The sequence below is a fragment of the Triticum urartu genome, chromosome 6A (assembly GCF_056163025.1).
Source record: "Triticum urartu cultivar PI428250 chromosome 6A, HENAU_Tu73, whole genome shotgun sequence".
Classification (NCBI taxonomy): domain Eukaryota; kingdom Viridiplantae; phylum Streptophyta; class Magnoliopsida; order Poales; family Poaceae; genus Triticum; species Triticum urartu.
This window is the reverse complement of record NC_141878.1, coordinates 21628285-21655830: the sequence shown is the minus strand read 5'-3', so window position 1 is coordinate 21655830 and position 27546 is coordinate 21628285. Positions and strand designations below refer to the sequence as shown.

Genomic DNA, 27546 nt, shown 5'->3' with positions numbered 1-27546 from the left:
TGTTGTCGAAGAAGAAGACCTGCCCCGTCACGAAGGTCGCGCCTGTACCTATGTGTTTGCTAATCTTGACCACCGTCGTATACCGGTGATCGCCTAGCGGGATTTGTAAGGGCCACCAACAACAGAGCTAAATCCGGTAGATCTCGAGGTAGGACTCAAGATCCTGAGCTAGGCATCTTGACCAGATGGTAACAAGGACACGAGGTTTACCAAGGTTCGGGCTCTCCGAAGAGACAACACCCTACATCATGCTTGTGTTTATTGATTTAGATTGGAGTACAAAGTATAGATGACCTACCCTTAGATTGTTGTTTGTCTTCTATAAGCCGTACCCCTCAGTTTATATAGATACCGGAGGTATAGGGTTACAACATCCTAGTCGGATATGTAGAAGGAGATTAAGTCTTCGATGGATCTAGCATCTAAGGAGATTTAGTCCCAGTTTGTGTTTGGAACCAGGACTAAAGGTCCCATTCGAACAGGGACAGATGCTCCGATCCGGCTAGAAGCAAAGCCCTATTTTCTACTAGTGGACATGTCTTCAGGAGCCTTCTGCTTATACGTCATCGGCCGTTCGACATGGCCCACTCCGAAACCGATATGGGGGTCATCGGCCCGACATACTAGGTCGAGAGGCCACGTGGTAAGAGACCCCTAAGCCAGGATACCATCAACCGGTGCACTCATTTTTCTGGATTTATTTCAGGCTTTTTGGTGTTGTTCGTTCAGTGGGAGGAGAAGGTCTTATCGACTACGATACGCCTGTGGTGACTTCATCATCCTTAATATGATGTGCCGATCAATATCTCGTGGGATCTCATAGGGATAGGTGTGCGTGTGTGCGTTCATAGGGGTGAGTGTATGTGCATGTATCTTAGCAACTTCGATTGTACTGTGTTAAGAAAAAATGAAGCTAAAGACAACATTTATGACTTTGTACGAGAATATCTTAAGCGCATCAAAATAGATCTTAGTTTGTAACATATAATTATTTGGACCATTTCTCTCTACTAGTCAATGTGTACGTGCAATGCACATTAATTTGGAAGTATATATTAAGTGCATGTGGATATTAAGTACTATATTATTTGTGTGTTATTATGTGATTAGCACTATTTTTGGCATGAAATTAACTGCACGCTAAACGTGTTGAGCGCTCGACATTGAAGCAGTCTAGGTCGTTGGATTGACATGATTTGATGGCCGAGATTAATTGGATCTACCTATTTGGGTCTTTTTATATTGGTATAGATATATATGTATACATAGTTGAGTTACATTGCAAGTGAGGTGAATTTTAATTATTTTCCAACTATTGCTGACTATCTTTTATATACATATGAAATTTGATATGCAGTATATTCAATCAAAAAAACTCTCTACTTGCCGATTTTGATATGTATTGTATTGATAGGTGCAGTTGGGAAAAAAATTAAAAGACCCGTGTAGTATTTCTAAATTACATGTTGTTTGACAACTCCCCCATCCGACACGGGGTGTATGGAAAGGATCCACCTACGCAATCATGAGGGCCCTTTCCTTGCAAATAACCCATGTCTACAATCTCTGAGCTATTGAAGTGATAAGCCATTGCTCTTCCAAAGGATGCACGGAAGAAGATGATCTCTCTATAAGGATGAAATCCAAGTGTAGAAACGGTATATTCCGCGGCGATGACATCATCATTGCTAGAGTAGTCTGATTCAAATTTTGCTTCTGCCGGTGCCATGCTCTTGCCAATTTCATCGTTAACATATTGCCTAGTCCAAGACCTGTCACCGTATTTCCAAGGATAAATTGCTAGTAGATTCGCAAGGTTGATATCACGTTTCAGGAGCCAGTCCATCTTGCCACATATTTCGTCAAGGAACCAAATCCGAAGTCGAAGACGATTATTGCCGTAGAGTAATGCACAGTACACCCCTTTTTCTGACTTTCCTAGGTAATGTTCTGGTTCATCGGTTTCCACATGAAGGCCCAATGGCAGCTTAATCACTTGGTACGTATCGTTTGATAAGGTTATCCTGTAGAAATCGAGCCATTTGTTAATATAAGGCAAATGAAAAATCCGCTGCATGTGGAGTGTTATTTTATGAGAAGTGCACGAGTAGCTACATACCTGATCACAAAATCATGTTGGTGCACATAGAGAGCCCTCCGCCAGTAGGCGGCATGGTAGTGCCCGGGTGATAGAGCAGATTCCATGTCGCCAATTGTGCCCGTGGCCTCCCCTTCTCGGATAAAAGGCTTCTCCTCCCACTGTCGTGTCTTTGATGAATGTGGCGAGCATCGATGACGGCACGCCACGGCTTGCAGATGCAGCGGGAGACGGCGAGGTCGTGCGGTCCGAGGCGGCGGAGGATATCCGCCAGCACGTCGTCCGGTAGCAACTGCGCCGTCGCCAGGTCCATCAAGCTGCCTGTGTACATCGTCTCGCTTCGCTTGGTGACAACTCAGGATGCTCACCTTCTCCTCTCTTGCTCGTCCGGGCCCAAGAAAGGATATGGGTACCTGTATATATATACAAGAAGATGGAGGGCGTGGTCCGACTCGGTTGGGCACTCCGTCCGTGTAGCTACCAGACTGGAAGTAAAGGTTATGTTTGTGCCTCCGTCCGTGTTTGAGAAGGACTTGTTGGATCGGTCCATCGGTTTTTCAAGTCAACTGTATGAAGTGCGGGTAGTATGCGGCGGCAAGACGTACGTGAGTGCGTGCGCGTGCGTTGAGAAGCACAAGAAACAGCGGCCACAGAGAACACGCGACCCTCCTCTCCCCTCCTCTCCTCTCCTGCGTTGACTCCCTCGACTCCACCGATCGAGAGGCTTGTTTTTTATTATACTCAGACCAACGGAAGCTCGCTTTTTTTCTTCTTCTTTCTTCCCTTTTTTGATTGTATATAAAAAGAAAAAAGATTCTTTTTATTTTCCTTGCATGCATGCACCGCTGGACGTGTGAACGCTCGCTCGCCAAACCATCAATTCTGCCGCTCTCTACGCACGCATGCACGCCATCCTCTATACGTATGTATAGTATGTAGCGTTGACCAAGCACGAACATAAGAGAGTACACTTCTCTCTATTAATTAGCTATCTAATACAATATATGAAATACCTAAATTAACCCCCCAAAACCCCCAACCCCTCCCCCCTTTCAAAAAACAAAAACAAAAACTCTAGCCACAGAAATGCTGACGCGTGGAGGTCTATTGGTCCCGGTTGGTGTCACCAACCGGGACCAAAGGCTCTCCTGCCAGGGCTCAGCGCGCAGGCCACGTGGAGGCCCATCTGTCCCGGTTCTGGTTAGAACCGGGACTAAAGGGTCAGGACATTAGTAATGACCCTTTAGTCCCGGTTCAGGAACCGGGACAAAAGGCCCTTATGAACCGGGACAATAGGCCCGTTTTCTACTGGTGGTAGCTGAGGTATCAAGCTAAACGTTGAAGTCCACACGGAACTACTAGCGAGATTGACGTCCCTCTATAAAACATAAAATAGGCAAACGTGAGTACAAATGTACCCAGCAAGACTTACATCAGAACTAGCTACATATGCATTAGTATCATCAAGGGGGTGGTGGAGTTTGACTGCAGCAAGCCAGTTTTGACTCAGTGGCTATCCTAAACTATGACTGCAAGTAACTCTTTTGAGGTGGCGCACACGAGTCCACATATTCACCATAACAATACACCACTATGGATCCGCTCCCATCTCCCTACGAGAGGCCATCCATAGCACTCACATTTATCTTGCGTATTTTAGAGTATCCACTTTCACTTGTCTATGAACTGTAATAGGCAACCAAGTAGTCCTTTACCGCGGACGCGGCTATTCGAATAGTTGTATACCCTGCAGGGGTGTACTTCTTCACAGATGTTTCCACCACTTAGCGTCTGCACACGACATGTGCTCGGCAGACTTCAACCGAAAGCCGACATGGGTGTAGACCATGACCTGACTAACCACACAAATCTCTAGTCCAGGTTTATCGCCTATTCGGGTTCCATCCGCAAGGAAATCCGGCCGGGGTGTCCTCAACGGCCCCAAACGATGTGTGCAGGGTTCCCGAGACACCAAACGGGCGACTCGGTACACCGTGCCACGAGCCTACTGCATCACATCCCACCCCTATGGTCAGCGCTGTGCACGGTCTCCAGCAACTACAAACACCAGAAACTACTTGCAACTCCTGGACAGAGGACGAGAGGGGTCAGTAAGTCGAGCGAGTCAATTAAGGATCCCAATCTGTGGTAGTAGCTAAATCTTAAATCACGCATACAGATCTCAGTTCTTAAGGACGGTCTCAATGAAACAACCCACCATGTACTCCTACATGGCCTCTCATCGATACCTTTATCAAATCATGTTCAACACTTCACTCTCATTACCGACACAACCTTTCACTCTAGTTCATCACCCTGATGAGCCAGACCTGACACGACTCTAAGCATAGCAAGCATAGCATGGTAGGGAACACAAACATGGCTCAATCCACTCCCACACATGCTAGTGGGTTTCATCTAGTTACTGTGGCAATGACAGGTCATGCAGAGGATGTGGGTTCAACTACCGCAACACACAGCAGTTTGAAACGTGTTGTCTTAATGCAGTAAACGAGAGCAGAAGCGAGAAGATGGGTTTGTATCAAATGATCAATGGGTTGCTTGCCTGACGGAGTGGTAGTGGAATACTGCCCTTCAGTTGGATACTCGTGAATATCCTCGGAGGCAAAACCTACCACGAAGAACACATCGAAACACAATCACCACATGGCAATATGCAACAATATGATGCATGCAATGACATGGAAAAATGAGTGTGTTTTGTCTAATGCAACTTAGGACAAAATAGCTTGAGTCCATTTGAACCAAGGATTCAAATGATAACCCAAAATAAGAAGTGATATAAGTGCATTAGCTTGTTTTATCTAAACAGCAGGGTTAAATTGTTCTGCCATGCATGAAACCAGTACAGATGGAAAGATTGGATTTTTCTGATCAAATTTCATATATAAATATTTGCATTTGGAGTTACAGATTAATTTCTATGAATTTTTGAAGTTTGAACTATTTTCTGGAATTTCCTGTATAAGAATAATTCCAGTAATTGAATTAATGCGTCAGCATTGCGTCAGGGTGACGTCAGCGGTCAACAGAGCTGGTCCAGGTCAAACTGACCAGTGGGTCCCGTCTGTCAGTATTAATTTAAACTAACTAAATTTAGTTAGTGCTAACATAAGTTAATTAGCAGAGCGGGCCCCACTTGTCATAGACTCGGGGGGAAGTCAACCTGGGCCCACCCAGTCAAGGTCAACGGGGTCAAACCCGCCGGCGTTTAGCCACCGGCGAGGCCAGACGCGGCGGTGGGAGTGGGTTTCGTGCTCCGGCGACCAAATGGACGACGGAGACCATCTACGCGTAGCTGGGAACGAGCCGCGTCGTTTGGTGGCAGAGGTGGAGCTCGGGGTGGCTGGAAACATCGCCGGCGACGACCTTGGCGGTCGCCTGAGTCGGGTGAAGTCGAACCTGAGGCTACGGGGCACGGCGAGGCGCGTGGAGTGGTTATACGGACTCCTCGCGATGCGGTGAGTGTGTTGGACACGGTGGTGTGGCCGGTGGGTGGCCGGAGTCACGTCGGCGACGAGCTCGGCGGCGGCGCGTGCGGTGATGCTTGGTGCAGTCGCTACGGTGCGAGAGAGAGAGAACAGAGAGGATGGGGAGGTGCAGCACCTCACGGCGATCTCAACGGGACGGACGGCGAGGTCGGGGACGAGCTGGTGCAGCGGGGACGGCGAAGGGGATCTGCAGCGGTGCTCGGTGAAGTCGAGCTCGAAGAGGACGAAGCAGGGTGCACGAGCGCTCGGGGCTCAGGCTGCTCGACGGAGACGACGACGGCGGAGCTTCTGGACACGGTGGCGCGGCGCGGGTACGACGGAGGACGCGAGAACTACGGTGGCGTGGGCGCGGCAGCGTCGGCCATGGTGCGGGACAGTGAGGGAGAGAGGCAGGGGGCGAGTGAGGTGTCCATGGGGTCGGCGCGGCGGCGTGGAGCCTGCCCAGGTGTCCAGGGGCGCGGGCGGCAAGCAGGTGGCGCCGTGGTGAGCTCGTGCTCGCCGACGTCACCTCTGTGCCTGCCTGGCGAGGACGAAGCAGCTGGCTGGCATGGGCCAACACGGTGCTGGGCCGGCCAGGTGGGCTGCCAGGTGGGCTGCGGTCAGGTAAGTTCCCTCCTTCTCTTTTATTTTCTTTTTTTCTATTTTTCTGTAACTGTGTGGCTTTATTAAAAATACTCAGGCATCTTTAAAAATCTTGAAAATAATCAGGGGCTCTGTTTAGATTATTTCCAACAACCCACACTTATTTCCAGAATTATTTGAGCATTTAAAATATTTTATAGCATTTAAATGCCCAAATGCAAATAGTAATGATTTAATCCAATGACCTTATGTGTCCTAGAAAAATGTGAACCCATTTTGTCAGAGGTTCTAACCCAAGACAAAAAGGGTGGACTTTTTAGAAGGGCATTTCAGGTTCATTGAAAATAATTTTAGTAAACCCTAGTTGTTTTCAGGGGGGTGCTGGGGGTTCTGTCATCCCCATTTCAAGTTTTCTGGAAAAGTAAACATGATGCAACACTCTAATGCATGAACTAGCTAGGATGTGATAAGTTGAAACAAATCAACATAGCCTTCATGATATTTATGTTCATGGTGGATTATATCCTACTCATGCTTGCATCCAATGTTTATTAATTATAATGCATGTTCATGACTGTTGTCGCTCTCTAGTTGGTCGTTTCCCAGTCTTTTGCTAGCCTTCACTTGTACTATGTGGGAATACTGCTTGTGCATCCAATCCCTTAAACCCCAAAGTTATTCCATATGAGTCCACTATACCTTCCTATATGCGGTATCTACCTGCCATTCCAAGTAAATTTGTATGTGCCAAACTCTAAACCCTCTAAACCTTCAAATAAAAATTTTATTTTGTATGCTCGAATAGCTCATGTATCAACTAGGGCTGCCCTTATCTTCCATGTTAGGCGGGTTATTCTCAAGAGGAGTGGACTCCGCTCCTCATTCACGAGAAAATGGCTGGTCACCGGGATGCCCAGTCCCATGCTTTATGCAAACTAAATCAAAATTAATTGCAAACAAAACTCCCCCTAGGACTGTTGCTAGTTGAAGACACTCGTTGTTTCAAGCAAGTCATGGATTGATGCTTGTTGGTGGAGGGGGAGTATAAACTTTACCATTCTGTTTGGGAACCGCCTATAATGTGTGTAGCATGGAAGATATCGCCATCTCTTGGTTGTTATGTTGACAATGAAAGTATGCCGCTCAAAATATTATTTATCTCTATTTCAAAACCGAGCTCTGGCATCTCTACAAATCCCTGCTTCCCTCAGCGAAGGGCCTATCTATTTACTTTTATGTTGAGTCATCACCCTCTTATTAAAAAGCACTAGCTGGAGAGCACAACTGTCATTTGCATTCATAACCATTAATTTATATTGGGTATGACTGGATCTCTTTTACCATGAATTACAATGTCTAGTCAGTCCTTGATATTTAAAGGTGCTCTGCATTTATGTTTTGCGGTCTCAGAAAGGGCTAGCGAGGTACCATCTTGTTATATCATATTATGATTGTTTTGAGGAAGTGTTGTCATCCGAGATTTATTATTATGACTCGCTAGTTGATTATGCTATTGATATGAGTAAACATGAGACCTGAGAGTTATTGCAAATGTGGTTAGTCATAATCTTTGCTAAAAACTTGAATGTTGGCTTTACATATTTACAACAACAAGAGCAAACAGAGTTTGTAAAAGTTTTTCTTTATCACTTTTAGTTTGTCAACTGAATTGCTTGAGGACAAGCAAAGGTTTAAGCTTGGGGGAGTTGATACGTCTCCATCGTATCTACTTTTCCAAACACTTTTGCCCTTGTTTTGGACTCTAACTTGGATGATTTGAATGGAACTAACCCAGACTGACGCTTTTTTCAGCAGAATTTCCATGGTACTATTTATGTGCAGAAACAAAACTTTTCGGAATGACCTGAAACTCCACGGAACAACTTCCAGAAATAATAACAAATCCTCGCCAAAGATGAAGACCAGGGGGCCCATACCCTGTCCACGAGGGTGGGGGCGCCCCCCCTAGGGCGTGCCCCCTACCCCGTGGGCCCCCTGGAGCTCCTCCGACGCCAACTCCAACTCTATATATTTGCTTTCGGAGAGACAAAAATCAAGGAGAAGAAATCATTGCGTTTTACGATACGGAGCCGCCGCCAAGCCCTAAAACCTCTCGGGAGGGCTGATCTGGAGTCCGTTCGGGGCTTCAGAGAGGGGGATTCATCGCCATCGTCATCATCAACCATCCTCCATCACCAATTTCATGATGCTCACCAACGTGCGTGAGTAATTCCATCGTAGGCTTGCTGGACGGTGATGGGTTGGATGAGATCTATCATGTAATCGAGTTAGTTTTGTTAGGGTTTGATCCCTAGTATCCACTATATTCTGAGATTGATGTTGCTATGACTTTGTTATGCTTAATGCTTGTCACTAGGGCCCGAGTGCCATGATTTCAGATCTGAACCTATTATGTTTTCAAACCTATTATGCTTAATGTGTGTTCGTAATCCTATCTTGCAAGTCTATAGTCACCTACTATGTGTTATGATCCGGCAACCCCGAAGTGACAATAATCGGGACCACTCCCGGTGATGACCATAGTTTGAGGAGTTCATGTATTCACTATGTGCTAATGCTTTGTTCCGGTTCTTTATTAAAAGGAGGCCTTAATATCCCTTAGTTTCCATTAGGACCCCGCTGCCACGGGAGGGTAGGACAAAAGATGTCATGCAAGTTCTTTTCCGTAAGCACGTATGACTATATTCGGAATACATACCTACATTACATTGATGAATTGGAGCTAGTTCTTTGTCACCCTATGTTATGACTGTTACATGATGAACCGCATCCGGCATAATTACCCATCACCGATCCAATGCCTACGAGCTTTTCCATATACTGGTTCTCGCTTATTTACTTTCCCGTTACTACTGTTACAATCACTACAAAATACCAAAAATATTACTTTTGCTTCTGTTACTTTTGTTACCGTTACCACTACTATCATATTACTTTGCTACTAAACACTTTGCTGCAGATACTAAGTTATCCAGGTGTGGTTGAATTGACAACTCAGATGCTAATACTTGAGAATATTCTTTGGCTCCCCTGTGTCGAATCAATAAATTTGGGTTGAATACTTTACCCTTGAAAACTGTTGTGATCCCCTATACTTGTGGGTTATCACGTCCGTAATAAAGTGCTATAAATGATCATTAAGTATATGAGTAAACGCCCACCGTTGCTGCGCGGAGTAGCTTTAGGTCTTCTGCACGTAGAGTGGTTTAATGGTCGAGTGACCTAAATAAGGAGGGGTCTCCGAGTGAATAGTAGGTCGAGTGGATTGCACTCGACACATTTGTTGGGCCCCCTTTATTTACTCTTGAACTTCTTTGCTTATAGGACAAGGACCTTAGGTAGGATGTATAGGTCAGGCCTATTACTCAACCCCAGGTCTATGTCCTCATTAGCCAATTCCATTTAACTTAGCAAATATAGGAAAATATATGACGTCTACATGAAGTCATGACCCTAGAAAGGATGTTCTATCTTCTAACCACAAGAAGTGACCAACCAGCTGAGACAAGTAAAGTAAAAGATGATAGATCAAAACACAGCTCAAAATTCCCACGACATAATGCAAAAACACCAACATCACCATCTATGTCACAGAGAAAAGGAGTATTGCTTAGCAGTACCATTAAACGGCGCATAGCTCCCACACATGTTGGCCATCACCGAGCATGCATACCCTCATCTTGGGGCACAGGATGTGCCGCTGGCTCACCTGAATATATGAGCATATAGATTAAATAAAATAAACCTATTTGATACGAAATTTCATGTGCTTAATTACTAGATGGATGTCAAAGTTAGAGATCAATGTCGATCGTTATCCAAGAAACACCATACCATACTGGACTGTTGAATGCATTCTGAATTACGACTACATAAGGGCATTGTTTGATTGGCCAGATGTGATGAACGCTATCAAGTCTCATCAATAAAAATCATTATGAAATCCCAACACAGCTGGCCCTTAATCACATATCAAGATGACAATTCTTGTTGGAGGGAAAACCATATTTCACACTGTGGATAGCAATGCCATTTTACAGAAAAGGTAAGACTATTCAAAAGAGGGAATGCTGTCAAACAACAACTAGTTGTTCACCTTCTCCTTCTGCTTCCTCTTGCTCCACTTCTGCAACGCACCCACAGCACAAAAATAAACTCCATGAGGCTGTGACAGAGGAACATGCGAAAGAAATAGAAGGAGGGTGAGGGGTTCAACCTTCTTCTTCTTGCCTCCACCGAACTTGGCGTGCTTGGAGGACGGCGGGGCAGCCTGCAAGAACAAACGAGAAAGAAAGGGGGTGGCATGAGTACTGGACCACACTGTTGCTGCTACTATACAAGCTACAACACAAATAGAAAAGCAAGGAGCCAATTTGGGAACCAGTAAAGAATTTAAACAGATGTATAATCATACATTAGTGCAAGCATATATACATGTCGCTAGCCATACTAAATTCTCACACAATCAGCAACACCATGCATGAGCGTTCTCATAACTCTACAAAACATTCCAATATAACCAGTTCAAGTAAAGGAATGACATTTCTAATACGCCCAATCCATTTGAATTGGCAAGCTCACAGCTCAAAAGTCAACGACGCAATACAAAAACACTAACATCACCATCTATGTTATAGAAAAAAAGGAGAATTGCCTAGCAGTACCAGTAAATGACGCATACCACCCACACATATGGGCATCACCAAGCATGCAGACTCTCCAATGATGCCATCCATGTCGAACATGCCCAAGCCATTGGTGTAGCTCTTTCAAATATATAGACTCCCATGGTGCACCAGCAATGGAGGAAAGCTACAGCTATGAGGAAGTCCGTCAATTGCTCTCAGCACTACAGGAAAGCAACAGCTACCAGAAGCCTATTCTTGCTCTCTGCACTACAGGAAAATGTTATAGCTACAAGAAGCCAATTATTTTTCTCAGTGGTACAACAAAGCTCAATCCAAATGATTATGATCCAGGTTTGATCTGAAATATCAAACTCCCCATCAGGAAACACACACGCAACATGCAGGGCCAACATGAGGAGAGGTCGATATACCCCCTCCCCGGCCGATAACATTTTTTAGAAAAGTTTTATATATCTAGCTAGGAAGAAAGGAAGAAGGAATGAACTAAGAAGAAGAAGAAGAAGAGAAGAAGAAGGAATAGAGGAGAAGAAGAAAAAATAGAGTCTATTCCTTCTTCTTCTTCTCTTTTTTTCTTCTTCTCCTCTTTTTTTTATCTTCTACTTCCTCTTCTTAATTTTTATCGGGAACTCCGTTCCAAAATAACTTCGACATGATGGGTGGTCGATATATATACCCCCTCTCGACCTGATAACTTATACCACGGGAGCACCCCCCGGCCCTCTCGCTCGACCAAAACTCTTGAGGACACCCAAACCATAGAAAAAACAATGTCATTCTACTACCCCCTCCCGCCGCGCCCCTACCTGACAAACTCTCTCGAGGCCACCCAAATTTACCAAGTTAAAAGAGCGTTGTTGTCGAGGCCGCCCCATACCCTTGAAGCGTTGTCGAGCCACCCCAAACCCTTGAAGCGTTGCCGATCGAGGCCACCCCAAACCCTAGAGAAGCTGCGTCGAGGCCACTAATTAATATGATTCCTTATTGCCACTAATATATCCATCTGTCATGTTTGAATAATAATTGCCATGTTGTAAAAATTTGCAGAAACTATGGACCCCCGAGACGAAGCAAAAAAGTGATGTTGGGGAACATAATCGCAAAAGGAAGTAATTCCGTCTTGTCGTTTCTCAACGACACCGATGGTCTGGAAGGAGAGGGTGAAGAAGCAGACTACGGTGATCGAACAATGGAGGAGGAAGGACATGATCATGATGGCTCCGGTGATCCCATGCCGGTGCAAGAAGGACACCGTGATGGCGGCTCCGGTGACCGAACGGAGTCCGGCCAGGTATATATATTAATTAAGCATGTGCTGACTATAGCTAGCTAATTGATGCATTAATTGTTTTTGGTATATGTACACATATATTAATGAACTCTCGTCTTTCTTCTTTTTTCTAGCCCTCCGGATCGAGCACAACTTCGGTAAAGAGACGAGGCCTGAAGAAAAAGTTGCGCTCGGATGAAAGGTTTGAAATCATAGAAATCGCGCGCGATGGCATGCCGATTGAACCCATCCGAACAAAGGAAGCATTTGCTGCTCAGTGCGGGGTTCTTGTTAGGGACAAGATCTCGATCAGCATCCACCAATGGTTAAAGCCGGCTAAAGAAGACCCTGAGGTGTCATATGTCTCCGATATGCAGAAAAATGATCTTTGGAACGCGCTGAAGGAAAATTTCACCCTACCGCCAGAGGAGGATCCGGAGAAGCCAGTTAAAGAGCAATTGATCAAGTCTCATGCTCTTAAGAAGATGGCAGAACTATTCAGGAGGTGGAAGAATGAGCTGAAAAGATTTGCCGACAAAGAAGAGACACCAGAATTCATCGGCCAGTATGAGAAGATCAGAGATCACTGGCCCGCATTTGTGGCCCACAAGACATCGGACAAGAGTAAGAAGATGTCAGTGACAAACAAGAAGAATGCTGCGAAGAAGAAGCTTCACCATCGCATGGGGTCAGGTGGCTACCTCAAAGCCCGGCCGTTGTGGGCCAAGGCTGGGAATGACCTGCTTGATAAAGGGGTCGAACCAGAGACATTGAGGTGGCTAGACCGTTGCCGGACTTGGTTCTTCGGGGCTGGCGGAACCTTGGACCCTGTATCAGGGAAGTGCGTTTGGACGGACGAGCAAATGAGAATACCAGTCATGAGACTTCGAGAGTATATCGATGCAGCCTAGAAAGGGACGTTACTTCCATACAAAGAGAACGACGAGCTCATAATGGCCCTCGGGAATCCTGAGCACCCTGGACGGACACGAGGCACGCCAGGCTCCGTTCCGTGGAAGGCTGGGTTTCCGGACGCAGGCGGTTACAAATGCCATGAGAGGAGGAAGAAAGTGGAGCATACCCAACTGCAGGCGTTGCACGCAAGGGTACTAGCGATAGAGGAACGAGAAGCAAATCGCAGCAAACGACCTGTCGAAGCTTCCCCCGAAGCTACCCCGCCATCTCAGCGGAGAAGCAGCATGCCTTCCACCGAGCTGCTTCAGCAGGAGCCTGTCTTCACGGCTCCTGCTAGCTACCTCATGGATGCTATCACGGAGTCTCAACATTGCCACCTTATGATGAAATGGATGAAATTCAAAGTCAAGACGGCTGTTGGCTCTGTTTTACCTACTGAACCTGGCGCAACCTATCACTGTCGGCCGATTCCAGAAGGATATGCTAGAGTTATGGTGGATCAAATAACGGACGGATTTGAGGACCTCGAGCTTGACCACCCTACGGGTGAAGGGGAGACTCAGCTATGTTCTTCTCTGAAGACTCCATGCCTATGGCGGGAGGAGCTCATCAACCTGCCGAACTAGACGCCTCCACCTCCTCCTCCTCCTGCGGCGAGTCAGGGCACTCCGCATCCTCCTCCGGCGAGTGATCAGGGCACTCAGCCTCCTTCTCCGGCGCATGGCGGCACTCCGCCTCCTTCTCCGCCTGCGCCGGCGCGCCCGAGTAGCCCTCCTCCTTCTCCGCCTCGCCAGCAAGGGCAGAAGAGACCCGCCGCCGCTCCGGCTGCTCTGGAGCGTCTAGTCCTTCTCCTCCGCCTCGTAAGCAAGCACGAAAGAAGACAGCCGCAGCCGCTCCGTCTGCTCCGGCGTCTAGCAGTACAGCCAGAGGCGGGAGGCAATAAAGATTTGGTCCTTCTCTTAAGACTCCGCCGAAGTTACCATACGAGAGGACCGTGGAGGAAAACACAAATATTGTGCGAGCTGAAGTGACGAAATTCTTTGAAGGGGTGAAAGCAAAGAAACATCCTCCTCCGGAGGAGAAGATAGATCCAGTGAAAGCGAAGCGCACTCTGGATGCCCTGAAGAAACCACCAAAGTCTCCGCCGAAAGCTAACTATGACCGCATTATTGAAAAGTCATTTCTCGAAGCGAAGCGACCGGGAAGTACTATCAGTGATCAAAGGTTAGTAGAACGACGAGCTGGGAAAAAAATTGCCCAGCTCGGCGAACAAGCGGACCAATCGTGCCCCCCGCTCGGTGTCTAGCGACATCGTCGCTAATGATCCGAGGATGGTGTCCGGTTATAGCAATCTTGGAGATTACCTGCCCGACGATGTACATTATGATTTCTTGGAGGCGGACGAACATAGATACAGTACGGAAAGCCTCTCGTCAAAGATGAAAAATCTCTAACAACGATGATGCGAAGATTCCATGATTGGTACATGAAAACCTGCAGAGAGTCTTGGGGGACGAATATTTTGACGCTGAGAGTTAAAGAGGAACATGACCTCGTTGGAATTGAAATGTTGAATGTTCCATTTGAGGAGTTCTTCCAGTTTTTCAATCAACATGCCCTCGATAAATTAACGATCACTTGCTACTGTCTGTAAGTACTACTTCTGTCATTAAGTCTCTCTATATATAGGTCAGCTCTTTCATTGCATGTATTTATAATTATCCTCACTATATTATGCAAACTGAAGATCGCTGAATTGAAGAAAAGACAATTCAGTGATATTGGGTTCATTAACACAAATCTCATAGATGCAAATGAGGTTAAATTTCATGCCAAAAATACCGAGGCCAACTTGCTACGATCGTTGGTAATAAATGAAAACAAAGATATAATACTCTTTCCTTACAACTTCAAGTGAGTGTTACTGTCTTGTGCATATTCGGTTTCCCTTATTAGTCCAGGTTATAGTAATGTAATTGATGAGTTATGCATGTGTGCGCAACTTCCACTATATTCTCCTAGAGATTAAGCTTGAGCAGGGAGTAGTAACCGTCTTAGACTTGAGACGAAAAGATCCTAAGGAGTATGCGGACATGACTGAAATGCTAGAGAAGTAAGTTAAATCGATCATTATCGCACCATATCAGCAACTTTGTTCATTTCCTGATATCAAGTAATTGATTTCTTTGTCCGGCAGGGTTTGGAAAAAATCACCAAAAAGCTCCAGGACTGTCGAAGAAGCTGCAATTTAGACATCCGAAAGTAAGTACTACTAGCATGTTCCGCGCATCTCCTAGTGATTCAAGCGCTAGTTTCATCAATACCATTTATGGCATGCTTGCTTGCCAGTTTGATTGACCTCTATTTCTTGTAAAGTGGTTGTGGCAGGAAGCCGGAAATATTTACTGTGGATACTACGTTTGCGAGTCCATCCGCCACATGACCAGTGAGCGGGGCTACTCTGACGAACAATATGAAGTGTGTAAGCAATAATATTCATAATTTTATTTTACTACCATCATTTGTGTTGAGTTTCATTTATTCATATATATATGTATTGACCCCCTTCTTCAAATTAGATCTTTCGGATGCGGGATGGACTCCTACCACCAGATCGTATGCGAGCAATTCAAGAGGAATTGGCGGCATTCTTCCTTGACCACGTGATCGCTAAAGACGGAGAATACCATGTGGACCCTGTGTTCATATATAATTAGGAGATTATATTGTAAGAGATAATTATATTGTATATATGTAGCCAGTAGCATCGGATAGATATACGAGAACTTGCTGTTCGACCAATCTCTCGGAGAAGGAGAGGTGGTCGATATCACTTCTCTCTGTATGCATATGTTCATGACGATCTTCTGTTTCCTTCATTTGCTTACTAGCTAGCGTGTCGAGTCCTCTGTATACGTATAATACGTAGAGTACGTCGACCAAGCACGGAGATAAGAGAGGACACTTCTCTCTATTAATTAGCTAGATAACACACTATATGAAACACCTAAATTAACACCCCCCCCAAAACCCCTAATCGACCCCCTTTCAAAAAAAAAAAAAAAAAAACCTCGGCTCCTGCCAGCTGCTGACGCGTGGACGCCTATTGGTCCCGGTTTGTGCCACCAACCGGGACCAAAGGGCCTCCTGCCTGGCCTCGCCGCACGGGCCACGTGGAGGCCTATCTGTCCCGGTTCATGTAAGAACTGGGACTAAAGGCCCAGGGCATTAGTAAGGACACTTTAGTCCCGGTTCAACAACCGGGACAAAAGGCCCTTAAGAACCGGGACAAATGGCCCTTTTTCTACTAGTGTGCACTTTTAGGAGTTGTGGTTGATCTATGCAACCATGAACCTTATATAAGTAATTTGTGTTCCATTATTGATGTGTCCAAATGACCCTGAAATATAAAATTGAATTGTGTAAGTTAACTGATGATGATACATGCTTCAGTTTCTGAAGATTGGGAAGCAATCTTCGTGACATTTCCATGCGAATCTTTTTAAATACACTTTTCAGTGGCTCATTTTTTTATTATATTCAATTTAAATTCACATTTCAATTACTCATGAAAAAAGATGGTACAGATATATATTGAAGGAGGATCAACATTGATGATTACACCCTGCTGAGATTTGTGAAAACTGGCCACTTTTTATTTTCTGGGTGTAGCTTCTGCAGGCCTACATGCAATCATTATTTTTGTTAAGCAACAGAATGCTACAATTATGTACAGAGTTACATGCGAGGGGCGATGAGAGTTGGTTTATGTTGGTATTCAACTGGTTGCTTCTTATGGTTTGGTACATCTATATAAAGCTCACATGTATTTCGCTACATTTGTCTAAAACGGGTAGCCGCGTAGATTTTCAGTTCAAAGGTTTGCATTAAGTATATTTTCACTCCATGCAGATGATACATTTCTTATCACCCAATGTACTATTTAGGGGAAACTAATCCTTCAATCTGGCATGCTTTTTGCTCTGCCTTGCTTTAGGTAGTTCATGCTGACTCCTTAATTCTTCAACGATAATGAGCTATTCATGGATCTAGCAACCGACTGTATTTGCTTTGTCCAAATATATGGGATACCTTTTTTTATGGGATCATGAATACTTGAATGCCCTTTGTTGGCCATATACAGTTTCTAATTGTTTTCGTACGTTTGTGCCTCTTCCGAGCTTGTGGAACCCATTTATTTTCCTAAAGATCAGTTGTGCCTGCTAAGTCTTGGGATCATTTTTTTTTTCCTATGTGACCAATACGTAGAAGAATGCATGCTCCCGAGCCATAGAAGTAATCAATAGGTGGACAAAGTTGAGGGCCTGAGGCAGCAATAGTTCTTCGAAGGCACTGGAGAATAATTGATTGGTCGAAGGTAGCGTTTTCTGTCGAGCTTCAATTGACAGAGAAGAAATTGTTTCTATATGTGCCTTTGGTTTTGTTTCGCTTAGGGAGTTCGTATAGTTCTTTTTTCAGGGCAAGAGATACTTCATCTAGATAAGAGAGAGCGCTCTAATTAATTAGATCAGAAGTTTCTTTTTCCATCGAGCTTCAGTTGACAGGGAAGAAATTGTTTCTGTCTATGCCTTTGGTTTTCTTTTACTTAGGGAGTTTGTATAGTTTTTTCAGGGGAAGAGATTCTTCAGCTAGATGAGAAAGAGCACTCTGATTAATTAGATCAGAAGTTGTGTGTGATGATGATTGCTCGTGCATACTACAATGGCGCCAACCACCAGGTGAGGTCATCAGTGAGGTGCCGTTGGTGGACATGAGTAAAGTTTCTTGACCTATACGATTCATGGTTTGGCACATTTGCTTCATCGGAGTGCTTCATGTACTTAGTCCGAGATGATTAAGATCCTTAATTTGCATTGGTCTATTTTTGCCTTATCTCCTGCAATACATTAGTGAAAATCTTAGCGGTGCTGATCTTCTAAACTTGAAGTTACGACTTGCTTAACCTCATAATAATTTAGTTTTGGAGAGTGCACAAATTATTTTGAGGAAACAGTGAACAAAAAAGTTGGGGCATCCTCGGTAATCAGCTGGGAGAAGTCCAGAAAAATCTGACAGGAGTGGTGAGAGTAGCAGCCATATGTATCAAGTCAGGATAGACGAGCCAAGTTTTTTTTTTTTTTTTGAGAAATAGGATGAACGAGCCAAGTAGTCTTTTTCGATCGCTCATGGACCAAAGCTGACCGGACTTTAAAAATAGTGAACGGCTGAGTTGTGAAAATGGGCCCCAAAGTTGATCGGTCCAGTCCGCTTTTGTCCCGGTCTAGCTTGATTGGAACGAGGCCCAGCCCAAATTCGTGTGACTTTCACCCACGAGGCCCACCTGGCGTTAGCCAATGTCCCTCAGCCGTCACCAATCACGGTGTCCTCGCACCCCTAAAAAGAGAATCTCGGTGTCCTCGCCGCCTCTCGTCGTCCTCGTCGTTCCTCCCCAAGCACCGCCATCGCCAGTAAGGTGTCTGCAATGTCGCCCGCCTGACAGCCATGTTCGACCCCCACAGCCTCAATCATGACCACCGGCAGGCCATGCGCCCCCACTCACGGTCAGCGGCGCCATTCATTGTCGTCCTGGCGGCTGGTAGCCCCGATGCGAATCACCATGTATTTGAGCACAACGACGTCGCCACTGTCGTTCCCGCGCGAGGAATTGCTATGGAATGTCTCCTAGACGACCCATATGTCACTAGTAAAAAACGGGCCTTTAGTTCCGGTTTCAGAGGGCCATTAGGCCCGGTTCTGAAACCGGGACTAAGGGTCGGGACTAAAGGAGCTCCACTTTTAGTCTCGGTTGGGTTACACCAACCGGTACTAAAGTTTTTTTTTGAAATTTGGTTTTTCTAATTTTTTTTATTTCTTTCCCATTTTCAATGTTTTGAATTATTTGACAATTTAATCTCTAATCAATCCTCATCACTGCTCAAGTATGGGCCACTCATTCCAAATCGTCTAACTTCCACTCTCTCACTACTCCAGCCTGAGCACGCTTAACTTCCGAGTTCAATTCCCCCTCATTTTCAAGTCTGCATTTGTTGTTTTCCTGACAATAGTAAGCTGTCAATCCTATTAACCCTTAGGAGTTGAAATTGAGCATGAAGTCATACGTTTCACCATTTGAGTTTGAAACTACTATTCTTGAAACCAATAATTATTTAGTAACACTAATATTTCTTGAATAAGTAGTTTGACCACAATTTGACCAGAGTTTGACCAAAAATAAAAAAACATAAATTTGAGGATAACTTTTTTCCTTTAAAATTTGAGGATTCTAAAATTTTGCAAAACGGCCACGGCCGTCGAAATCGGAACCGGATTTTTGTGCTGAACATTTTTGATATATTATACGTTTTTTCGACATCATATGCAAAACTTATAGCGGTTTTACTTTTTCATAACACTTTTTTTCAAAACATGTCGAAATTTAAGTTTTTTTATTTTCCTAACTAGTAGATGTAGTAACATAACTACATCTCGAAGGATTTTACTTTTTGAATTTTTATCATTTTCTTTTTTTTTTCAAACCTAAAATGGCAGGGGGGGGGGGGGTAGAGTTTGAACCCCTTGGTGTCCATCCAATCCTACTGTCGACTACATCTGGACATCTGGTAGCACCATCACAGCCAGAGTCACAACTAAGGTTAACCAAGCCAGAGTCAAGTTCTATTAAAGTGGCGAAATGAATTACTTTTTAATATAGCAAAACTAATTCTATCAACTATCATTAAAGGCTAAACAACTATTAATACACAACAGTAGAAATATTAATATTAATTAATTATAAAAATTTATCTATTTTTGTCTAATAGAAGCATACTACAACATGTTAAAATCTACAGAAAGAACTAAGTAAAAATAATTGAAAACAACAATTAAAGGACTAAAACAACTATATAAGCAAAGCAGTACTGTTTTAATTAAAATCCTAATTAAAATTATTCTAAAAATAACCAAATAAATCTTACTGTGACAACAATCTGACATGTTACTAGCAGCAAAAAAATTAAATTAAAAACTATTTTAAACTCAAATTATTCACAATCTTTTGTTTGAAGAAAATTTGAACAAATTCATATTTAAACCATTCAAATTTGAAACTAATGGCACAAACAAAAACTAGATTTTTTTTGAATCTGATGTATAAAGAATCACTCAAAAACGTCAAATATCCTAAAAGATATAAGCAATTTAAAACAGAAACTAAAAACATAAAACAAATGTAAAAACAAAAAACAAATTTCAGAACCCCTTTAATCCCGGTTTGAGACACGAAGCGAGACTAAAGGGCATCACACACTTTAGTCCCGGTTGGTGTCACAAACCGGGACTAAAGGTCATCCCTTTAGTCCCGGTTTGAGACACGAACCGGGACTAAAGGATGGTTCGTGTCTCAAACCGGGGTCCCGGTTTGAGACACAAACCGGGACTAAAGGGTGGTTCGTGTCTCAAACCGGGACTAAAGGTCCCATTTGAACCGGGACTAATGCCTTCCCGATGCCCTAGCCGCTCAAACCGGGACTAATGCTCACATTAGTCCTAGTTCATAATGCAACCGGGACTAATGGGTACATTGAGCTTGGACCAAAGCCCTGTTTTCTACTCCCTCCGTCCGGAATTACTTGTCGCCAAAATGGATGTATCTAGAACTAAAATACGTCTAGATAAATCCATTTCTACGACAAGTAATTCCGGGCGGAGGGAGTACTAGTGTGTCCTCTCTTCCGGGAGCAAAGTCGCCTTCAGTTTGTCGCAGTCAGGACCGGGCCCTAGAGAGGGCCCCCTGAACTTTGGGGGCCCGGTTGAAAGAAAGCTTTTCAAAGTTAAAATTATTGAAGAACTATTTGAGATGAACGATGACTCAAGAGACTTTAAATGGTTTGCCAACATTATGCATCAAGAACAAACTATTGGATGAGATTAACATCAACCTAGGGGTGCAGGGCGCCGCCCGATCCGCCCCGCTTCGTAGGCAAAATAGGTTCCGGTTAGTTATAAATACCCCTCTCAGATTTAGTTCAATTTGAATTAATCCTCTATTTATACGGGACTATGCGGAGCGCCCACTTGCGTCCCTACATCGACCCCATCATAAGTGACGAACATCCAAAATTTTAAAAGGTAACATGCATCATTATTTCATATGTTTATTGTTTTTTTAAGCATTCAAGTGTTTTGTTAACATTTCATATACACACAATCATTATTATTACTATATTGTTTATACTAAGGGCCCCGAGCTTTGGTTCCGCCTCAGACCCCCAAAATCTCAGGACCGGCCCTGGTCACAGTCATCGCATTGCCAGCCTTCTGGTCCTCTTGATCATGCTCATGGTGAGCACGCAGCCGTTTCTCTTCCCCTTTCACTAGTCCCAGTGCCTCATAGACTCTTGTCGCCGTGCCCCGCCACTTGCCGTCGTGCCCAAAGCTCTGTCCAGCCAGGTCCAACGCCCAGCCAGTCCGGTATAGGAAATACATGCCCGTTCAGCCACCTGCCTGGTCCTGGTCCAGCTCGCTCACAGCCGGTCAAATGGTTGACCAAGCCGAATCGGGAGTGATTCAGACCGCGTCCAGCCTACTCCCGACGGACGAGGGCGGCGTGCGCTAGCTAGCTAGGCTCGGACGTGATTCAAAACAAGGGAGGAGGAGAACGGGGCGTTGCTCCAGTGGCTGGGTAGCTAGGTTAGATGCCAGCCTGCTTGTGTTCGAGCCTCGGCTCTAACACGTGGTGTTCGTGGAGTTTTCTCCTATAGAAAAGCCAACAAGGATTAGCCGTGGGTTGTTCTTCCTTTTTTTTTAAAAAAGAAAGGAAAGAGAGAGAGGAGGGTAGCGATGGGAAAAAAGTTTTAATTTTCATCTTAAAAAAGCAGAAGAGGAAGAAACGTGTGCCGGCCGTCGTGCGAACCAACCTGTAGTTGGATGGTTAGAGGGAGAGTGATATCCCTAGCCCATCGGGGTTAAGTTTTGGTGCTCGCATTATTTCTGGATTTATTTCGGAATTTCCGGCGATGCGTTTTCAGTGGGAGTGGGACGAAACGTTCCGTCGACGATGAGGCACAAATGCTTATAGGGATATGGTATGCGTATGTGCGTTCATAGGGATGAGTGTATCCGCGTATGTATAAGCCGTTGCGTCTATACTGTGTTTAGAAATAAAAAGAAAGGTGTGCGGATCAAAAAGGCAACATGGCACGACTGCGACAGACGTTTTCTTGATTTTGATTTTGATTTTGATTTTGAACGTTAGAAAAAGAAACAAAATAGAGAAAAGAATCGACTCTAGCTAATCCCGTACGTGAGTGTGACGCTGACATCATGCGCCGTGCTCCACCGAAGCAGAGCGCGCGATCATTTACGAGACGAGATCGCGACCGGTCCAAATCCATCTCAAACACGGAGGCACAAACATAACCTTATTTCCAATCTGGTAGCTACACGGAGTGCCCAACCGAGTCGGACTAAGCCCTCCATCTTCTGTATATATATACAGGTACCCATATCCTTTCTTGGCCACGGATCGGCCGAGCAAGAGAGGAGAAGGCGAGCATCCTGAGTTGTCACCAAGCAAATCGAGACGATTTACACCGGCAGGTCGATGGACATGGCGTCGGCGCAGTTGGTACCGGACGACGTGATGGCGGATATCCTCCGCCGCCTCGGACCGCACGACCTCGCCGTCTCCCGCTGCGTCTGCAAGCTGTGGCGTGCAGTCATCGATGCTCGCCGCATGCTGCCCGCAGACACACACCTCCTGCCTCTTGCTTTGGCCGGCTTCTTCGCCGTCTCCTGGACGGAATCGCTCACCGCCTACTTCTCACGCCCGTGCGCCTCGGTCGCCGTCGGCAAGTTCGACTACCTGGATACCCATGACGCCAGTGCCTTATCGGTTGCAGATCAATGCAACGGCCTCCTCTTGCTTCACAGGCCAACGCTCTGGCCTGACGACCAGCGGGTGATTAATCCCGTCACGCAACGGTGGGCCAAATTACCACCATACCCACACCTGGTCTCCCCTTGCATGAAGGGCGATGACCAACAAGAGGACATGTATCTCGTGTTTGATCCTTCCATGTCGCCACATTACGAGGTTTTCTTGTTCCACTCCGTTCCCTACAATTGTTACGGGGTTGACCTGGTTGACGAGGATGCATTTGACCCAGCAGTAAAGGAAATGGAATGGCCACCATCGTCCTACACTTTGCGGGTCTATTCATCAAAGACACGACAGTGGGAGGAGAAGCCTTTTATCCGACAAGGGGAGGCCGCAGGCACAATTGGCGACATGGAATCAGCTCTATCACCCGGGCACTGCCATGCGGCCTACTGGCGGAGGGCTCTCTACGTGCACCAACATGATTTTGTAATCAGGTACGTAGTTGCTCGTGCACTTTCCATGAAACAATACTCTACATGTAGCTAGCGGGTTATTCATTAGCCTTATGTTAACAAATGGCTTGGTTTCTACAGAATAACCTTATCAAACGATAAGTACCAAGTGATTAAGCTGCCATTAGGCCTTCATGTGGAAACTGATGAACCGGAACATTACCTAGGAAAGTCAGAAAAAGGGGTGTACTGTGCATTACTCTACGGCAACAATCGTCTTGGACTTCGGATTTGGTTCCTCGACGAAACATGCGGCCAGATGGAGTGGCTCCTGAAACGTGACATCAAACTTGGGAATCTACTTGCAAATTTTCCTTGGAAATATGGTGACAGGTCATGGACTATGCAATATGTTAACGATGAAGATGCCAAGAGCGTGGCACCAGCAGGACAATTTGAATCGGACTACTCTAACAAAGATGATAATGGCATCGCCACCGAATATACCGTTTCTTTACTCGGATTTCATCCTTACAGAGAGATCATCTTCTTCCGTACATCCTTCGGAAGAGCAATGGCTTATCACTTCAATAGCTCAGAGATTGTAGACATGGGTTATTTGCAAGGAAAGGGCCCTCATGATTGCGTAGGTGGATCCTTTCCATACACCCCGTGTCAGATGGGGGAGCTATCAAACAACATGTAATTTAGAAATACTACTAGAATGCCTGTGCGTTGGCACGGGCCTTTTAATTATTTTCCTTCCCAGCTGCACATATATCAATACAATGCATATCAAATTTGGCAAGTAAAGAGTTTTTCTGATTGAATATACTACATATCAGATTTCGTATGTATATAAAAGATAATCAACAACAGTCGGAAAATAATTGAAATTCATATCACTTGCAATGTAACTCAATGATGTATACATAAAGAGAAATGATCCAAATAGTTATACGTTACAAACTCAGATCCATTTGATACGCTTAAGATATGCACGTACGAAGTTAGAAATGTTGTCTTTAGCTTTATTTTAACATAACACAATGGAAGTCGGCCATGTCAAACAGCCCATAACGTATAAGCATAATAAGGCTCCCGAGGACTAGTTGTGTACTCCAAGAATGTTGTAATCTCCTTGTACGTAGCCGACTAGAATGTTGTAACCCTAGACCCCCGGTATTCATATAAACTGAGGGGTAGGGCTGGTAGAACACAAACAACAATCTAAGGGTAGATCATCTATACTTTGTACTTCAATCCAACTCAATAAACACAAGCATGATGTAGGGTGTTATCTTTTCGAAGAGCCAGAACCTTGGTAAACCTGGTGTCCTTGTTACCATCTTGTCAAGAAGCCTAGTTCATGATCTTCTACCCCGAGATCTACCGGATTTAGCTCCGTCGTTGGTGACCCTTACAGGTCCTGCTAGGCGATCACCGGTATACAATGGTGGTCAAGATCAGCGAACAAATCGGTACCAGCGCAACCTTCGTGTCGGGGCAGGCGGTCTTCTTCTTCGACAACATCACTTTCTTCGTCGACACGACTGGGGAGTCCTGTCGCAACTGGTGTTCACATGCTAGGTGTCACACAAAGCGTGGAATCTGCACAAACCGCTGGCCCTGAGCCCAGCTAGAAAGTCCGCGTGCACTATTCAGTAGTTATGAGCGGCCGCGCATGTGCCGTAAGATTCATGTACTTTTGTCAGCTTATGATGCATGTACTTCTTTGAAAAAAGACAAAATTTTGGTCAAAATAGGGTGAATAGTGACCTATAATAGCAAACAAATTTTGTCTTTTCTGCTGTGAAGTCAACATTTATTTTTTTTGTGAAAATTTATATACTAGTGCAAAAGTAAGTCAAGTTTATTCTAAAACGACTTCGGGAGTATTTTGACTTTTCCTTTAATTATTACAAAAAAATCCCCATGTACGAACCTTCTGGAGTATATACTATTACTACTAGCAACCAAAGTGTATTTCCCCAACATCGATGGGATGTGTTGCATTTTGCCTCCACATATGCATACATACAGACATACTTACGTGGATGGAGTGTATATATATGCAGCCTTCCGTGTCCTTGCATGCATCAGCTCGCGGCTGGGTAAACACAAAAAGTGACTGGCCATAATACTCTCTCCGTTTGAAAAAATTTGTCCCAAATTTATTCCTTAAATGGATGTATCTAGCACTAAGTTAGTGTTAAATACATTTACTTGAGGGACAAGTTTTTCGGACGAAGCGAGTATTATATTCAGTCGATTGAAATCTAGTGGCTCCCCTTGTTATAACATGCATGAACGAGAGTTTCCTGCATATTGAGCAAGAAAGACAACTCTTACAGGGGTAAACAGAAACACCATTGACCAGAACGGAGTCCTGGTATTGGATCAAGATAACTGTGCAATGTGTACGTATACATACACATGCACTACCTTCTTATTGACCATGCACACGAGTAGTTACTACGTGCGTGCACCTAGCAACGGTAGTACGTCTATACTACGCATGCACGCTGCTGCATCCGGCACTTAGTTGCGGACCTCCGCCGCTGCCGCCGCGCCGTGTCCAGGGTATCCACCGGGTCCAGAATATCCGCCACAACCGCAACCGCACCGCCGCCGGGGTAGCCACCCTGAACACCGGCCTGGGTCTCTTCCTTGTTGGCCTCTGCATGAACAGAAACGGTGTACATTTAATTAGTTGCAGCAGCAGCAGCAGCAGGGTTTCTTAACTAGCGTAATGATGATAAATACGATACTGCGTGTATGCCTAGTTTATACAGTGATCGAATCAGTTGAAAACTACTCTACTAGTACGCTCACGAGTTTGTTCAGCTGTGGCCACGAGGAAAGCCGCAGCAAGCAGGACAGCAACCACTATGAGACCCTTGGATGCCATGCGTCGACCTTCAGTTGGGTGTGCAAGATCGATCAACAGCAGTAGCTAGCTAGGTTGTGTGTTGTGTGATGGATGAGATGAAGATGCCCATGAAGATGAATCGAAACTATATATAGGCGGGAGAGGCCAGCTTGGATGAGATGGGGGGAGCTCTCCTCGATGAGTGTCCTGGGCAAGACGACGTAGTACGTGGAGTAGGCAACGTGTCCACGTAGCTGTCCACGTAACCAGGCCGGCCGATGGGGGGAGCGCGTTAGAAGTTGGGAGATGGATGGTGTTCAGGATTAATTAAATCCTAATAATCAATGCTTAGGTTGGTTGTTTAGTTTAGCAACCGCTAGTTACCAACTATGTAATTACCGCCTTTGTACATGGGTATAAATACCCTATTCTTCAGTCAATGCAGTTACTGTTCAATCCATTCGTTCCTCTCTCTTTTTCTTCTTTACACGTTATCAGCACTTTGCCCTAACCTGGAGCGAGCGATTAGGCCACCCACATCAATCCGTCACCGGCGACGTCCTTGATGCCCGAGAGGCAGCAAGGTTTCTCCGACACGACCGGATGCCCAACGTTCCTTGACGCATCTCGTTGTCCCCGGCGGCAGCCCACGCCCTCCGGCGCGTGGTGCGAGCACGCCTCACCCTGCAGAGCGGCACGGCGGCGCAGGTCTCCAGACGGCGCGTGGTCGCGTGGCCTCGACCTCCCGCATCAGCCCGAGGTGTTCGCGGCACAGGCGCAGGCGCTGCGAGTCTCTCGATCAGGGAAGAAACCAGATGCAAAGAGAAAGAAAGCACAAAATTCAGAAAAAGATCAAGAACAGTAGAACGACAAGGGGATCAGAAGAAAACATACAAGATCCCTGTGACACATCTCGTACAAAACGACAATAATGCAAAGACCAACTCTGCATCATACATCAATCAGGTGATTCAATTCCGATTTCGTTATACTAACCTCTAGTGCATCGTTTTTAATGCCGTCCAAAGCAAACTTCGGCAGCAACCCATGGCCCGGTCGACGTTTACCTCGGCTAGGCTCCTCGCGGAGCGGCGACATCCTTCGGCCCGGCTGCTCCCAGCGCTGCACCCCGAGGCGGCCGTGGACCACGGCCCCGGCGTGGCGGAGGATGCACTCCGGGCCTGCATCTTTTTAGATGAGGCGGCCAGGCGCGTAACGCACAGCGGCAGCAGCGGCCAATGGCCGGTGCCCGGCATGGCAACGCCCGGCAGCAAACACGGTGTCTCGCGGCTCCG

General features: G+C 45.4%; 1 protein-coding gene and 1 pseudogene across 1 annotated transcript; one reads left to right on the top strand and one right to left on the bottom strand.

The window, feature by feature from the left end:
• Positions 1-1459: 1459 nt before the first annotated feature.
• LOC147963388 (uncharacterized) lies at positions 1460-2411 on the bottom strand (annotated as a pseudogene).
• Positions 2412-22648: 20237 nt separating this feature from the next.
• On the top strand, positions 22649-24085 carry LOC147963387 (F-box protein At5g07610-like). Its single transcript, XM_087526696.1, has 2 exons — positions 22649-23421; positions 23521-24085. Exons 1-2 carry the CDS (start codon positions 22649-22651, stop codon positions 24083-24085), a joined length of 1338 nt encoding a protein of 445 aa, XP_087382822.1.
• Positions 24086-27546: the final 3461 nt, after the last annotated feature.